Raw genomic sequence first — 19,102 nt, forward strand, 5'->3', positions numbered from 1 at the left:
TACGTTTTGTAAATTACGGAATCAATCATACCATTTTCTCAGATTTAATAAAAACATCATGTACCAGTTTGTTCAAACAGTGTGAGTTAAGCTATTCAAGCATGGCTTAATGAAATTATTTTTTTATTAAATACAAAATTAATATTGCAAACTAGGTCGAGTGTTTCCAGACATATGTTGCATAAAACTTGTAGGTGCGACTCAGATTAGTTGTATTGCATTAAATTACAAGCAGCAAGATATTATTAATTTACGGAGACACAAGTTTCTTTCCAGCTATCAAAATATGTGACACTTCTTGATAGGTGGTAATGTAAGGAACTAGGTTTTGTCCAAATTTCTAGAGCACGTCTATATTCGTGTCGAACCGGTAAATGGTAAGACTAACTTCGTGTGACATTTCATCTACGTACATAGAGAGCGTCATACACACTGTTTGTATCCAAATATCACACAAAATGATTTCAACCCTGGTAAAACAATGGACTAGATCCTGGTAAAATCTGTATAAATTATTTTTAATAATAGCTCTTGAAGATGTTTAACTTATTTTACTACCTGGGCCTTTTGTTGTGGATGAGAAGCTTCATAATAATAGTTTGTATACCTTCCTCGAGTCAGTAATTTAGATTTTGTTGTTTATTGTATCTCTAAATACAATGGTGAGAAGTAGGGAATGGTGAGAATGCAAGGAATTCAACTAGCATAACAGATTCCTGCAAAAAATAACAGTTTTTGAGTAAATCGCAAAATGTGTTTTTACTTTACTGACTCGAGGAAGGTATACGGACTATAGCTGATTGTGTTTTGCGTTCAGGCTTAGATTAACTGTATGCAAAGCAAACAACGTGCATTATTATGAGAAGTGCAATATTTTGTGGCGAACCGGCAAATAGTAAACCTACTTTGCTATCAAAATAACTGATCGAAAGTACTGGGCACTATTTCACTTTTTATTTTACTACCAGTACTGTGTACTGTGGACGAGCAGTTTAATAAAAGCTTATTGTATTTTTAGAGTTGAGGCTTTACTGCATGCAAATTACACATTGTAATGTAGTTAGAGGTATATACCATGTTTCTTGGCGCACCGGCAAGTGGTAAACCTACATCGCTATCAAAATTGTTTGAAATTTCATTCACGTACGATATTAACGTCATTAGTTGTTGAACTGGGAACACAAAAACACACCTTGTATCTAAAACGTTATATCAGATATGATCTTAGATAAATCCTAGGAAAATATAATATCAATTGTCTTTCTAGATGGTGAAGCAAGCATTGACACATACTGGTTTGATAATTTTACTTTTTATTTTACTTAAAACAAATCTTTCTATAAATTCTCAAGACAGACTTTCACTAAACTCCATTATACCATAATATGTGACGCGATCAAGCAAAATCAGTCGGAACTCGGAAATATTGATTTAGAGATATAGCCAAACAAAGACAACATTTCCTTTTGTTTCCTATTATTTTGGAAACTCTTAAATTGCTCATATCTTTGGAACTGGTTGTTCAATTTCAATGGGGTTTTCTGCAAAAAACAGCTTAGTAAATGCCTTTACCATCCTATAAGAAACTGAAAATTTAATATTTCCGAGTTCCGACTGATTTTGCTTGATCGCGTCACATATTCACATTCTCTACAGAGAAAGTGATGCTCATGCAAATCCAATAATGTTTCCATGTCATCATGACCTGTTCTCAACTCTATATGACATTTTGTAACTTGATGTCTTCTAGTCATTTTTAAGATCCAATAAGAGGATTATGTCCGCTTATCTGTTCTTATATTTCCCAGGTCCCCTCTCAATTGTTTATTTTGTTTATGTCAGTGCCCGGTCTTCCCTCTAATCTAAGTACGGCCTAGAATAACACACGGACGGTCTTTCAATTAATTCCGTGACGGTATTGGTAGCTTGTAGCTTATGAATTTTGTCAATGTAATAACAATTCATTTGTTTACTTTATTTAAATCATGAAGAATGATAATCTGTTCACGCTGTATACCAAATTGAATGATTATTACTTTGAGAGAATTGATGTCTTTGTATCCCGCAATAATTTACTTCTTTATATCATCCGAATTGAATGATTATTAATTGTATAGAATTAATATTGTTGACTGTACTTCAAAAATACAAATGCAGTGCGATAATACTCATACATATGAGGGAGGCACTAAATAAGGAAGAAAAGAAAAAAATATCTTTGTATACATCAGCAACATACGTCTTTGTATCTAATGGAAAAACCAATGAATATATTCTGTATCATTCTATAGGGTCCACAACTTAAAAGTCCACCCCTAAATACTTTTTTTAATAAATCGAAAAACATTTGACAAAATGCAAACATGTAAATAGGTATGAGTAGCCTTGTTTGTTTTACATATATGGACCAAATTATAGCGTCACACGTCATTACGTTCAGTAACAATGGTTCATTATGTAAAAAAGAGTCCGTTTTAAACAGTGTTAAAAGTTGCATCTGAGTGCATAGGAGTCAACTCTCAAACAATACGGTAGGCCAGGCCTATCCATGTGTTTGTTAAAGAAAACCTGACTGCTGTGGACTCAGGTGCAAGTTTTAAAACGGCCTCTTTTCTTACACAATTAATCATTGTGACTGAACGCAATGATGTGTGACGCTATAAATTGGTCCACATGTGTAAAACAAACAGGGCTATACATACCTTTTTACACTATTTTTCGATTTATTTTTAAAAAGTATTAGGGGGAAACTTATAATTTGTAGACTCTTTATTTATCCCTGGGTTTTTTTGTTTGTTTATTTTTTCACCCAAGACCTTCCACACACCACCTTATATTTAATATAAGCCTCAAAACCCATTTACTGATATTCAGATTTGAGGTATTTGTGTTATATGTACCATTTTAACCAACTTCATACATCACAATTTGTCGATTTTCCAGTTCGAACTATTCTAGTCAAAAATTCAAAGGAACAATCCCTGCCTTACACAGACCTATTGACGCTCAACCTTAAAGTTCGCGTGTTTCTGCAAATAAAAATCACGCACTGAATGTTGTCGGCAGGAATGTGCTTAGCATTCATGACATTTCATGTATTGACATAAGTCTCGTGTTACGCTACTCATGATTACTTACGTTAAAAAAAATTGCATATTTTCGGAATATTTCACCTACTTGAGAGTAACTTACGCCGCGATTTTTCATTTTGTCAATATGTCTACTAGAAGGTTAACGGACTGATGTTGTGAACATATTGAAGTTATTGAATGTAAACCCTTATAAGCTACAATACAGGGTGAATGAAAATATTATGTACTAAGATTGACTAATTTTTGTCTTTTTTTAAAGGGAATCGTGGACACCGTGAATAAAATTACGCTATTTTATTTTACATGAATTTAGAATTTGGTTGTTTCATTTAAAAGTTTCCGGTATCATATGAAATGATTTTTTACAAAATATGCACAGGTCATAATGACAAGACGGTGTGGTCCTGCTGAAAATCTGTATGCAACTTGCTTTTTGATGGGTTTTATTTTATCTTACGGGGCAAACCAAAAGCAAATAAGAGGTATTCATAAAATATTCACATACAGTAGATTACATACCCAGTCTATGTTATCATGCAAATTCAATAGATTTAAATATTACTGAGTATTTTGAGGGGTTTTGAGGATTCAGCTTGCGAGTAAGCCAAGATAGCCGAAATTTATCTATTTACAACCATTTTACAGTAGCTTATATTTTTTCTTCTAACAAAACATTATAATGTTCAATTCTAGACCTGAACAATAACAACAGCTAACATAACACTAACATAATGTTTTAGCTATTTTTAATATAGATTTTTTTTAATATAGATTTTCGTTTCTATATCAAATTATTCATCTTTTTATGCTTTTGGAATAATGTTTATTCTATAAACTGTACATTTGTGTGAAAATTGAGGGCGCTATTTACATATATTTTTAATTTAAATAATATGACTTATTCCTTACATTGTATGATAAAATTATAATTTTTTTTTTAAATATCCTTGCCATATGCATTTGTCTGATGTTCTAAAGATGCAAACAAGATATAAGATAAATAGCGCCATCGCTGTTCAACTTTTCTTAAAAATGACTAAGTTTTACATGCCATCAAACAACATATAGGCTCCTGTTCAAGTTACCGATTCCAAGGAAGTAAAGTCAAACTACGCTAGGTCATAAATCTTCTGACTGTTAATCAGAACCTGCGGCATAAACTTTGAATAGAATGGTGATTATGATGATTAAACCATCTGGTGGGCTGACGTATGATTGGCTAACAAAACAACGCGTAGCCTAAGCTTATCACAACTTAATTTTCATCATTTTATTATTTTTATGATTTACAGAAAGATTCGCGGATACAGCAAACTTACTGTGTTATGATGCGCTCAAGCCATAAATTGTAAATTTTGAAAGGAACAATAAAACCATTTCCTTTCATCTGATGGATATTTTTGAATACCGCCATATCCTACAGTTGTTTATATAATATAATCGCATTAGAGACACCAGTGGTCAACCAGTGTGTGCTAGGTATGTGTAAAATAGAACACATGAAATGAAACACCTTTTGAACACCTAGTACCCGTCCATAATTCACTTAGCTAATATACAGCATTGATAAGGGCCTATTTTTACTGGAGTCTTCTTCTGCCAATCAGCAAACGAGCCGTAGTATCCATATGCTTTGGCCTAGTTTGCCAATAGAACCATGGTCTGGTGCTACATGACCAACCCAAGGTCAGAGATCATTTGAATGGTCATTATGACCAACAACGTGATTTTCGCTTCGGTCAACTTTGACATCCTGAACACATGACACTTAGTATTTCCAACGTTTGAACACCTTGGCCGCATCACAACACTAGATGCACTGAAGATGTTCTTAAACTAATAGAACACTTGGTCACAACACTAGCGTTCAGATGCCCTAACGGTGTTCTTAAACTGAAAAATAGAACACTGCTGTTAACAAAATAACAATGCTAATGGAATCATAAACTGGAGAATAATGCCACAGTTTTTACTTTATCCTGCTATTCTGGGCTTAAATTTATGAATGCGTCCGAGGTGTTAATAATTATTTGCAGTGTATGAGTTAGATAAGGTCACAAACAATTGGTTGCTTGCCCTTCACCGACCGACCTAAATTGGCTAAAACCAGGGTCGGCACTTATCTTGCGTATTGAAGGTCTGAAATAATGTATTGATATATCTTTCCACATGACCAATGTTCATTGCCTACAGGCATATACAGTAGTGAGTCATAAAAAAATAAAACAAATTCCGAAAGACCCACCCACCCTAAAAATCCCACTGGAAGGCAAGCAGAATGGGGGTGGACATTTCGTGATCCACAGCATCATCCCACCACTTTTCTCAAAAAAGCTGAGATTTTTATACCACAGGAAACCTCTGGCTACATAATGTTTATGTACAAAATATTTCTTGCAAATTAATTCGTTTAGCAAAATTATCGTGAAATTTGAATTTCGTTCTGGTATACCAGAACGAAATTACAACACATTGTCTATGGAGCATAATTCGTAAACGCAAAATCGGAATCAACTGAAATTTTCGAAATAAGCTTTTTTCGTGGATATCTACTGAAAAATATCATAAAAAGAGGATGCTAGGATCACGAAATCCTCCTTTAAATGTGATCAGCAGGTTAAAACCTAATATTCCTACATCTATTTGTGGGTTTTTCAACTTCCGACTCCCTATTCATAAATAATACATGTCGTCATTGTCGTTGCACAAAAGAAACCAATATGGCTACCCGTATCTTTATATGCCTCATTACAAATGTCTCCTGTGTAATGTGGGTGGAAAAATGGGTTCTAGATGATACCTTCGATTTCGTCCAGTATTCGTACATTGTATCCGTAACTAGGAGTTCAATACATAGGTGACCTGCTTTCACAAAATCAGCGAAAAGTCGCAAATTGACAGTTTCGAGACCTCCTGTCTGATGAATTAATGTTCTTTGTTTGATGCGCGCACAGTGGTGTGTCCTTTGTGAATGTCATGCTGTGCCTGTTGTACCCCATACAGAATGTCCAATTCACATAGACATACTTCTGGCATGTACAGGTGCGCATCAAACAAAGAACATTGATTCAGCAGCAGGTCGTAGCTCGAAACTACCAACATGCGACTTTACGCTCATTTCGTGGGAACCCCGGGGTGGGAACAGGTTCACAACTATTTCAAAATCCACAAATATTTTGTTTCAAACTGATGCAGAAATCACTGTAATATTGATGATATTTTTTGGTATGTCAATTTTTGATAGAACCTGGTTCGTGCATCACTAACTAACAGTATTCACAAATGAAAATTTAATCGTATCGGCTCATTCTTTCGACAGATCTGATTGATGGCTAACGGCTATGACGGATGAAATTAAGAGACTATTACATGCAATATTCCATCAACAGAAATCTGATAAATTATATTGTGATGACAGAATAATTCTCTATTTGTTTGTATCCAATAATGCATCTTGATGTTAACCTTAAATTACGTCACACATACTCACTGTGTAACTCCGGTGGTCTATAAGATTGCGCAGTGTGACATATTTAGATGCTGTAAGCAAAATGCATTATGGGGCAATGGGCACTTGCATAATTCCAGTGTTTTATAAATACCATCATGTCAACTATGGACGCAGACTTATTTTTAATACATTGCTTACTTTATTACATTAGTTTATTTTTAGAAAATTGATCATGTTGACAACGTATTGTGCTTCAAATAGCGATATTTAAGCTTAAAATGACGTAAATAATTTATACACCATATATCATCAGCAAAATAAGGCAGGATTAATATATCCGCCAATATTCTTCTTCTTGTTTTTCTTCTTCTTCTTCGTCCTCGTCTGCTCAACTTCTTGTTCTTGTTCATCTTGTTAAGTGTGTTGATCTCGTTTTTGTTCGTATTTTTTACTAATCCCCTTTCTTTCTGGGTCTTTTTGTTCCTTGTCTAAGTTGTTCTCCGTTTTCGTCTTGTCTTGTTCTTGTTCTCGGTTTTCCTCCTTCAACCTTTTTCTTAAAATTATCATTCCTACTACGAGATTTTTTAGTCTTAAAAGTTGCAATAGATGCCCTTGGGGCAGGGAATACAAAGGAACACAGTGTTACATTTTCTATGTTAACAAGCAAATTGAATCAACGGATTGTGCATTCTATGAAAAACTGAGCGTCATACATTATTCCATATGTTTCTGCCGACATAACAATCTAAATTCGCAAGGGGGTAAAGTTTAGGTTATAAAAATGGCGCCTAGCAAGTAACCCAACCCAAATATTATAGTTTGTCTTGTCTGCACTAGTTTCACTCAATATCCGTGTCATGTTTTGCTTGTCTGCCAAACATGACCCTCATGAGCCGTTTTTTACGTATAATGTTCCATTGATAACGCAATATGGTTTGTTTTCGTTTTTTCTTTCTTGAATATTTTAATGTAGCGCTGAAAAGTGTTGCTTTTGGGAGATGACTCGAATTCCATAACAAAGAAAAAAAATGATGTACTACTCAAGTGAAAGCACACATGTCAATACCTTCTCAAACTGTTATTTAAAGGTGCAACTCATATTTTGTAGCTACATAATCAAACCTCTTTAATGGCTAGAATGTGTAATAGTTCTAAACTACCTAAATAAAATTTTATCAAAATCAAATTGAACTGAGAATTAGGTTAGTTATGGTTTGATTTACAATTGCAACATTTCAATAGCATATTACCCCAATAACTCCAGAATCCTAAATCGTAGACATTTCAAATTATGATCTTTGCTTCTATTATAGGCCTATAAGGGACATTTTGTATTTCGGTTTAATAGAATTGTTCTCGTTTTAAACCTGGTATTTACTTTGACCTTGGAATTTTCGGAATGCCCGAAGGAGATAGTTGTACTATCACTGTCAGTAAAATCATGAAACCATCTTTCATTCTCTACTGTTGGATTGTTTGCGAAGATATACGCTTAAAGGGGCATGCCAGGACTTGCATCAAAAGCCTAATATCCACTTGTGTTTCCGCATGTTTCACATCAGCTGCTAATAAATTACTCGCATCTGCAATGAACAAGCGGAGGTTTTTTAATAATTTTCTCATATATGCACGTTTAATTTAATTTTAATTGAACCTAAATGCAGCGCGTGTTATAACTCCCTAATATTCTTCCTTCTTCTCATGCATGCAGATTTGACATGTTAACGATGCAGACGCTGTAGTTATAACTTGTATTTGTTCATTTTTATCTATTTGGGATTTTTATTTTCTTATTTATTTATTTATTTATTTATTTATTTATTTATTTATTTATTCCTATTTATTTATTTATTTATTTATTTATTTATTTATTTATTTATTTATTTATTTATTTATTTATTTATTTATTTATTTATTTATTTCTATTTATTTTTTATTTTTTTATTTTATTTTTTATTTATTTACTTTATTGGAATCAAATATGTGACTTTGTTACGTTTTAGGCTCTCAATATGTTCCATTATTTATGTTTTTTGGTAAAAGCATTGACATTCAAGGTCGAGATTTGGGACAATAATAATGTTGTCTTACTTGCTTTTATCTATATATGCATACAAGGAAATAACTTCTTTTTTTACTTCTTTTTCAACCAGATATATTTATGCATACAAGGGAAAGGCGACAAAACAGAGAGTAGATTAAAATCCACAACAACAATCGGCACAAGACAAAGAACGTGGGATGCTGGTGTGTCATTATCATCTCAAGGTCTTATGGCGAAACAAGAAGAGAGGCCGTTATCTCAACGTGACATTGAGGTGAGCTGGAGATAGACCCACCTCTCCCGCCCACCCGCCCGTCCGCCCGCACCAGCCTTAATACACGCTTACTGGTAGGTTGCTTACAAAATGGACAGCACGACTAGCATGCGTGTATCAATGCATGGTATACATGTTTCGCTCCTCTAATACTGCCATATCTTTCACATAATATCTCAGTTATGTTGTGATACTCACATGAATCTTTCACATAATATCTCAGTTATGTTGTGATACACACGTAATATCTCAGTTATGTTGTGATACTCACATAATATTTCAGTTATGTTGTGATACTCACATGAATCTTTCACATAATATCTCAGTTATGTTGTGATACTCACATGAATATTTCACATAATATCTCAGTTATGTTGTGATACACAAATAATATCTCAGTTATATTGTGATACACAAATAATATCTCAGTTATGTTGTGATACTCACATGAATCTTTCACATAATATCTCAGTTATGTTGTGATACTCACATGAATCTTTCACATAATATCTCAGTTATGTTGTGATACTCACATAATATCTCAGTTATGTTGTGATACTCACATGAATCTTTCACATAATATCTCAGTTATGTTGTGATACTCACATAATATCTCAGTTATGTTGTGATACTCACATGAATCTTTCACATAATATCTCAGTTACATGAATCTTTCACATAATATCTCAGTTATGTTGTGATACTCACATAATCTCAGGTATGTTTTGATACTCACATGAATCGTTCACATAATATCTCAGGTATGTTGTGATACTCACATGAATTTCACATAATATCTCAGTTATGTTTTAATACTCACATAAACGGTTCCAAAAAAATAAGTCCCCCCCCCTAAGAATTTTGGTATAATCCAAAAACGGCTTGACCAATTCTCTTGTTTTAAAGTTTGGAACATAGGCTGATTGCATCAAGTGAGCGGGGTTTTGTTGTTATATTTTATCATCTTCACTGAGAAATACAGCCATTTATAAAATTTTCGGCCAAAAAAAGCTGCACTTTTCTACATAGGCTTTTTATGCATGACTTTTGGTTTCAAACCTCTTTCACTTGAAGAAAATTAATCAAAAAGGAATGTTTCTATATTTTTTTGTTTTTTATTAAAATAACTTTAGTTCAGATGTTCATGAATTAATTTTTACACATTTCAAACATGTTTCAGTGGTTCAGTGAGTAATCATTTACCCATTTATGAAATTTTATTCATCAACAAAGTTGCACTTTTCTAAATTGGCTTTTTGTATGCATTAAAATGCGTAAATTTGACAAGTGTTTCATTCTAATTAAATTTATTAGGAAGGAACAACTGTAACAAATCTTGTGTTCATTGATTAATTTAACCGATGGAGCAACATATTCCTGGTTAGATCTTTTATGCTGGATCCCTATACACTTGTTTCATTGGTCATTCATTGAATGGTTCAAAATCATTTATATGGGTGGCCGTTATCAAGACTCAACTTGTTACAAGCGGACAAGTGAGGGACAACACCACCAGTAAATGACTTTGCAGCAAATCCTGCAGCATGCGGGGAACCAGCTTGACCAACAGCAGAGAAGAACGATGCTTGGAAGCCATCTCACATGAAGGAAGGCCTATTCATCATTAATAAGCTGCAGCATTCATTTTAATTTAATCACTGAACCATAAAAACTGTTTTGGAATATGTGACACCCAAATCAGGAAAAGCTTAAATTTAATTAAATTCAATTATGCTTCTTTTTGATTAAATTACTCACTTAAAGGGGAAAAATTGTCAAACACAAATTGAAGCATAAAAAGCCTATGTGGAAAAATGCGAAAATTTCATAAATGGCTGCATTTTGTAATGAAGATGATAAAAAGTAGCAACAAAAACCCGCTCACTTGATAAATAACTAATCAGTCTATGTTCCAAACTTTAAAACAAGAGAATTGATCAAGCCGTTTTTGGATTATACAAAAATGTCTTAGGGGGGACTTACTTTTTTGGAACCGTTTAATATCTCAATTATGTTGTAATATTCACTTGAAACCTTCACATAATATCTCAGTTATGTTGTGATACACAAATAATATCTCAGTTAGGCCTATGTTGTGATACTCACATGAATCTTTCACATGACATCTAAGTTATGTTGTGATATTCACATAATATCTCAGTTATGTTGTGATACTCACATAATATCTCAGTTATGTTGTGATACTCACATGAACCATTCACATGACATCTAAGTTATGTTGTGATATTCACATAATATCTCAGTTATGTTGTGATACTCACATAATATCTTAATTATGTTGTAATATTCACGTAATATCTCAGTTGTGTTGTGATACTCACATATTTTGACTTTTTGCCTATTTTTGGTTAAAGTAGACAAGTGTATATGCTTTATTACACAACTATATAAAAATTAGGTATTATGGGCTCCTAACTACTTTAAAAAGAAAGCGCAACTTAACTCCTTAAATAAAATAAAGTAATAAAATGCGAGTGTTAAGTAGGTTATAGTATTTCTACGAGTACGCATCGCTTATCATAGTATCGGTGCAACCGATCCCTGTGTGAGTGGTCAAGCTTTCGTCATATGTGTCATTGACTTCAACAGGACATCTGACGAAAGCTCGACCAATCACACAGAGACAAGCTGCACTGGTACTGTGATAACCGACAGCGTACTCGCAGAAATACCTCAACTTATTATGAATCCCCACCGAGAAAGCCCATCTACTCGTGAGTGTTTAATCTGGGAATATTTTGAGGAAATGTACTTTCCGTTCATGACGTAAAAACTCTTAATGGATAACAGTCAATATTATGAATAATGCATTCATTAAATATGGCAAAATGGGCTATGCCATTTACAATCCACACTACCCCTGTGGAAGATTTAGCTAAAGTCTTCCACAGAGGGGGTATAAATTTTGAATAGACTAGACAATTGGGTAACTTCCATTTGAAATACTCACTCCAGTTGTGTGATTAACTCTGACCAATTACGTTTGAAAAACATACTCCCCCTGTGGAAGATATTTCCAAAATCTCCCACAGGGGTAGTGTGAATTTTAAATGGAATAGCCCAATGCGAGTATCAAGCATACATTTTATCTATGTACGTTTTTCATAATTATAAATTTGCTTATAAACTTCCATTTTTGTTCAAATCTAGTCATACTGTATCTATGTATTTTGTGTTGACTTAATTTAAAGAATATGCGTTGTTTCAATGCTATGATCATAGAGTTGACATACAAGTTGAGATGTTATATCCAACTTTAATCTAAAGCGGCCATAGAGAATATTTTCATAAAAAGTTCATTGATCTAATTTTGTGGAGTTTAAAAAGAAGTTATTCAAAGCCAATCCAAATAAGTCGCAATCTATGTGATAAACATTGAAATCATACGTCATGTGTATATTACACTGCATTTGCTTGCACCTCACATTTTCGTCTTCTTTTTGAATTAATGAATTATATTCATAAGTTACATAAAATCTAATTAAGAAACATAAATATTGGAAGCATACCAATAATGGAATCGTGTGTGATTTTCAATTACCGGATCTCATAATTTAACGATCGACGCGTGCTTTAAATGAATGTCCTTTTGAACTCTCTGCTCTGATAACATGATGAATAAATAAACATGCAATCTAAGTAGTCACACATACAAATGGTGGTTATAGCTTTAGAATCATGCAAAAGTATCGTTGCGTAATTTCGATATTGTTAACACGGGATTTTATACTCAAGAAGACAGAATATCCAGTATCCAATACTACTTAACGAATACACAGCATCTAATGTTATATATCGAATGATACTACCTTTAGGACGTCAAATGGATGAAATATTAACATCTACCATCCAGTCTAGCGCCCAGAGAGCACAGATCTCAGTTTATCATGCTTATTCGCTGGCGAAGTGACGTAATAAATCGGATTAACTTAACTGTGTATGCCTGCAATCATAGTATTAACAATGCCGCTCTTTTCAAAGATACTAATCTTACAGGTGCGAGTGATCAGCGTGATATGGTTCAGGTTCAATGCAGAGGTATCGCATAAACGTACTAGTGCGGCGCGGTATAATCAAAAATTGTTTTCACGTATTGCTATGATAGTTAATCCGATTACTACGTCACTTCGCCAGCGTATATTGACAACAATATCGATTACTTTTCTTTCATTTAATTCGATAGTAAAATCCAGGAGTTAAAATTTAAGATATTCTAAAAACTCCGTAAGAAACGGCAATCTGGCGGCTGGAAATACTACTTTGTATTATCACATGTGATGCGATCAAGCAAAATCAGTCGCAACTCGGAAATATTGATTTTGCGATATAGCCAATCAATGGAAATATACCCTTTTGTTTCCTCTTGTTTTGGAAACTCTTTAATTGCTCATTATATTATTTCAATGGGATTTTCTGCAAAATCCAGCTTTGTAAATGCTTTTTACTATCCTTTAAGAAACTGAAAATTTAATATTTCCGAGTTCCGACTGATTTTGCTTGATCGCATCACATATTGCCTTCGCCAGGGTCCGCTTCCTTCCTGCCATTTTCATCGTTATCATCATTCTTCATCATGATCAAATCATTATTATCATCACTATATCACTTTTAAAACCATAATGTACGATCTTATGATATGAAATTACGTAATTTTTTTCAAACATGATTTTTTGGCATATTTGTAATGTTTACACATGTTTCAACAGACACCCTAAATGGAATCAGCCAAATTCGTTGTGTTTGTCAGGTAAACAGAGCAATTTGGGTATATTCACATATTAAGTCCCTATAGATGAGTTGACATGTGTTTACATTTGATACGCCCTCTGTTGGTCTGAGATGAAAACTGACAGGCAAAAAACACTATGGTTTACATGGAAGAAGTTGATTTTTATTCATTAATTTTGATCTCAAACAAATAATACTAAAATGTTATCAAACTTGTTTACAAATGCATCAAGCTATACACATAATATCACACAAAATTTCAAAGGTTTTTAAAAGTCGAGTTTTGAAGAGATTTATGTGGTCTGTCATAGACACTCCTGTGTTATTTTGCCTGACTTGAAACAACAGAGGGCGGTCTGAATGTAAACATGTGACATCATAGGTCACCTCATCTATAGAACTCTAATTTAAACGCTCAAAATAGCTAGTAGGGTTTCTTTCACTTACCCTTGTTATTTCGGCTTAAAATAAACAGAAACATTTCCTGACAATTATAACTAATATTAATTCAGCATTGTGAGTAAGTTATTCGAATAACAAAATTAAAATGGAAATCATACATTATGGTTTTAATTATCGAAAAAACACAATTATTAATTGCCAATGATATAAAACGCATACTAATTAATTCTTTTTCATATTTATTGTTTTTAATTCATTTATATTTTCAGGATGAACTCAAAAGATTATATACACAACTAGAAGTAGTGAAAACAAAAAATATGTCCGTTGGAAACCCGCACCTTTCACGCAAACTTACCGCAGTAGCTGAGGCAGCTAGATGTACAGAACATTTACTGTTGGAACCAATGATTCCAAGTTCAAACGGTATTGAAATCACTTATTCCGCTTTAAATAATAACGGACAGGCCGCAAACGAAGGTGATTGGATATGAACAACATGACAAGGACGAGACGGCTGAGAAAAGGCGACAGGAGATTGGCCACGCAGGGCTATCTACCTGACCGAGACATGGGACATGTCAGTTCCTCTGACGAAAGGCGATACATGGTATCGTAAGGTACTACGCGGTATCGCAGGTACCAGCGAGGAACGGTACCTACCAGTTTGTGTAAGTACTATTACGAGGTACTACACGGGTGCCGCTGTGGAACGGTACGCGAACTTATATCAAGGACAAAACTGGACCGTATACTATACACGTACAGAATGACGAATCGTAGGAGGAACATACACGAGTACTTCGATGGGTACTACTGAGTGATGACACGAGAATGCCACATAGGACCACCCGATACGTATGCGATATCCCACCGAGAAAATGACTGTGTAATACAACCATCAACAATACAATCGTAATGAATCTTGGTCCAACCATTCCTAACCTCCATTATTGGTAAGAGTATCACAATATTTTTTCAAGCAGGAAAGTTTTCCTATAAACAGATGACTGGAGTTGTTAATATCTTCCCTGCCGTTAGCACCAAGTAAGATCTTTGAGTGTATGGTTTTGAGTGGTGTAATTTACATTCTAAATAAACAGTGATAACGGGCAGATATATTGTACTGGCTAGAGGGTATCATTTAGAACCAAAGTCAAGCTGTTTTTTGTTTTCTTTTATATAAATTTGACATAACTATAGGCTCATTTTGAAAGGCAGAGTTGAGTAGGTTTTGAACCCGCAAGATAAGTACTTGAATACACCCACGTTACATGTGCCCCTACGGTAACATCAAGAGGCCATGGTGCAAAAATACTCACGAGATTGATAGAAAAATCTATTTCGTGACTGATTTTGTTTTTATATTACAGTACATTATATAGCATGAAATGTTTGCAGGGCGAAGGTTCTACTTTGCTGTCGTGACTTATCGTCAAGTGAAAGGTTCAAGATTTACAATGATACTGACATTTAAAGAGACCTGATATTGATCATATATTTTATCACGTACAGCTAACACGACATAGTACATGCTCCTTAAGTAATACGTATGTGATATCACGTACTGACAAATACCTGACTTACCCCAAGGAATTTGATGGTCAATTTCTGTTAAAGTGAACGCAGAATTACGATGAACTACTTATGACATTATCTACACTCGTAAGTTGTTTAAATTTTACAATTTACAATTTACTAGACTCATAAATAGTCAATTGTGCTCTGTAAAATTTGGCAAAACAGTATGCAGGCATCGTATTATAATATTAAAATTGCAGATAAATTGCTGAGGTTTTAAATATGTAAAATACGTTTCTGCTGTCAGCAATAACTATATTGTCGAGTGGTCAGTTTGACATGTGCAAATATTTGGCATCTTGTTACATTGGCTATTAATGGTATATACGTTTACAAGCCAAAATATTGTGATGTTAGTTTGTGAATAAGTACAACGCCTGGTACTTGTTCCGGGTCGGAGGTCAATTAGTCAATAAGAACTAGGAAGTAGAGCAAAAGGTCACGATAATTAATTAAGTCTCGTGGTTGAATCAAGGAAGTGTTAAAGGAGACAACCACCTGTTTTTCCGATTGTCATTATATTCATAAACTCGCACCAACCATCTGGGATCGCCATAACACCCAACTGAAATGTATATGACTAATGTGTCTTATGACGTCATAGACCAAGACAACATGGCATATAAGATGTTAGTCTTTAGTACATGCAGTATTGGATTTGAGGAAGTAGGCATTTTCGGCTGGGAGCAAGACTATATACGTCTGGTCAAATGGTAATTAAATCGCTAGAGAAAATAAAAAGACGTTTGTTGAAGACAAAAAACATAGCGGTAAAATACCAACTGGCGCGTGTGATTATTGTTGACAGTTGTATTCCAATGAGTCTTATATGGCTGAACAAGATTTGTAATACATTATGCTTTAGTGATTTCATAGACGAACGACCTAGATTATTTCTGAAAAGTCACCAGACAAACCAGCAGGAAAAAAGATCAAAAATAAAGTGATATAATAATTAGTGCTGCCACATCTAGACCAGGTAACAAATAAGCTTAGGATTGCTTTTGTTAGCAGACTATCGCGGCACACTATTTATAGCGCTATTGATTCATGAAGAGACTTAGAGCTATTTGCAACTTAATGTAAAACTGGAAATTTAATGTAGTTGCACGCGGCTATATAGGTTAAATAAAACCGCACAAAAATATCCTCCATGTTATAAAGTGAATTCTCGAAATATCAGGGTCTCTGAATCGTTACTGGATGTGTTTTTACTGATTTGAATGATTGTGTTAATGATTATTTCAAATTTCGTCACAAAGGTTACGCTGTTTGAACAAAATTAGGAAATTGATAAAATAATCAACATATCGTCTGCAAAAATACAGCATCATCATGATAATTGTAGGGAGGGTTAACACGTAATGTATCAGCGGGCATACCTTAATGATGCTTACCCCCTACAGGTTTCAATACCATGTCTTTAAGGTATGTCACGTAACACGATTTCTAAGGCTTTCACTGGAAGCGTGTTCACGGTGTTTGAGAACATTAGATTTTATAAGACCTTTAAAAATAGTGAATAATAATAGTGGATACAGATTATCCCAATTCTAGCAAAATAATTCCTCTAAATTAATTATTATAGTTAATTTTGCCTTGCTTACAAACATTTTTATGATTGAAACATGGCATTTCCGCACTAATAAGCAGACATGTCTTTCAATCCTGGAAAGGTTATCAACGGATAGACTAATGAGGGAAATAACAGGGTAATTGCACGTGTTGGTGGAATTTATGTTTTATGAGCGTTTATTTTTAACGAATGCCAACTTAGCTCTATAGTTGGGAGTACATCCAGCATGTATCTGTAATGCCTTCTGTAATCATGGTAATAATAAATGTTTCATCTCAAGTTGAGAGAAACGCCATGATGGATTTTGCAGTGTCAGATTTGAATCGCGCGTTAACCTATTAATCCCGCGAGGTGTATGTACTTGCGTAGAAGGGCGATTTGTGAGTACGCTCACGACTCAACCACGTAAACGCACTGATTTAAATCTACCACTGCGAAATCCAACATTACGCTACTCGCAACTTGAGACGAGACACACTATAGTAATAAGTAATGGTTGTAATGGTGTTAGCATGGTAAGAAATCAGTTGGGAACATTATGTTCAAGAAATCAGTTCAAGTTGGGAACATTATGTTAACAGTATGCTTCGACTATATTTATAAATACAAATTTATAAATACGCACGTGACCCATGGGCACGACATACCAAGACCAGCAAGCGTGACCAAATCCTATTGCATTTACAGTATTACTTGAATAACAACAATTTTACACATGGGAGTATTCCGAGTTTGTAATATGTTATCAAAACAAATATTTTGAAAGTATCTACGGAAACGTCTACAATATAATCACAAAGTTGAACAAAATAGACAATTTTGCTGCACAGTATAGTGTAGTTCCGCAATCAAATGTACAGGAAGATCACCCGCTGTGTAGATTAGAAGGTCACTTCGAGACTTACTGTCTACAAGCTGTTGTGGCAGCGCGGAGGTGGTCACGTGCGTATTAATAAATACGTATTTATAAATATAGTCGAAGCAACGCCAACATTTTGACTATAATGGATACACTCTTCCATCTTAATAAATCTACACATATTTAGATGCAATCATTATTCTGTTTTCGACCGTAAATTGCGACAGCAGAGACACGACTTTGAAATAGAAAACAAAAAGTACCTATTAATCCTGATATCAGGTCGTTTTCCCGCCAAAACCTTCCTTTGTTTGAATATACACACGCATCTTCCTGTGTATCTTACCATTGGGATGGAATGAACAAGATTTGTTGAAATTAGTGTCAGTTATTTTCTGCATATTGATTACGAATACTATGTAAATGTGCTGAGTGTTTATTAACATGTGTATGGTGAAGATTTTTTTATAAATAAATGGAAAAAACTCAAAAAATATAAAAATATTTGAAAAAAAAAAGTCATTTATTTACATGACACTTTTGCTATGAAAAACTACCCTTGCGAGTCTATTGAGATTATACGGCCATATTAACATGAAGAAGACTTTCCCAAATACTTAATATATATATATTTATATAAAAGCGTACTATTTTGTTGATGTGTGCAGCTTAAACATTGTATCAGATATCTGTTAGCTTATAATACGAGTACGTAAGTTAGAGTGAATGAGCTATTTTTACGACGGAAAAGAATTTTATATATCGATATTTTGTATGCTTAGATTAATACTATAGGCCTATATACTGAGTAATGAAAATAAATCTGCATTTGAAGTATGTTTAATAGTGCTGGCGTCATTTCATTTCATAAACTGATAATTGTGCCCACAGAGTTAGTGAATAAAATGAGTAATGGACATAAATGTTGTACTATTTCAGGAAATCACCGCTTAGTGTCGGGTGTCTTAAAAAAGTTAAGTTGAATTTGACTAGATCCGGGTTGTAGCTCCCACTTTGTGGATGAAACGACAGAACCTACCCGACAATATGCCTTTATTGTTCCAAATCTTGCAA

At 34.1% G+C, this 19,102-nt stretch overlaps 1 protein-coding gene across 1 annotated transcript in view; it reads left to right on the forward strand.

Moving 5' to 3' along the window:
- The window catches only part of LOC140135728 (probable G-protein coupled receptor CG31760), a 204,882-nt gene extending 189,551 nt beyond the window's left edge, over positions 1 to 15,331 (forward strand). Inside the window, exons 10-11 of the mRNA XM_072157329.1 lie at positions 8,697 to 8,861; positions 14,282 to 15,331. Of these exons, the coding sequence (XP_072013430.1) occupies positions 8,697 to 8,861; positions 14,282 to 14,506 (390 nt within the window). The 3' untranslated portion in view covers positions 14,507 to 15,331. The remainder of the gene's footprint in view (positions 1 to 8,696; positions 8,862 to 14,281) is intronic.
- The last annotated feature ends 3,771 nt before the right edge of the window (positions 15,332 to 19,102 follow it).

This window comes from Amphiura filiformis, chromosome 16 (genome assembly GCF_039555335.1).
Source record: "Amphiura filiformis chromosome 16, Afil_fr2py, whole genome shotgun sequence".
In the NCBI taxonomy this organism is placed as follows: Eukaryota; Metazoa; Echinodermata; class Ophiuroidea; order Amphilepidida; family Amphiuridae; genus Amphiura; species Amphiura filiformis.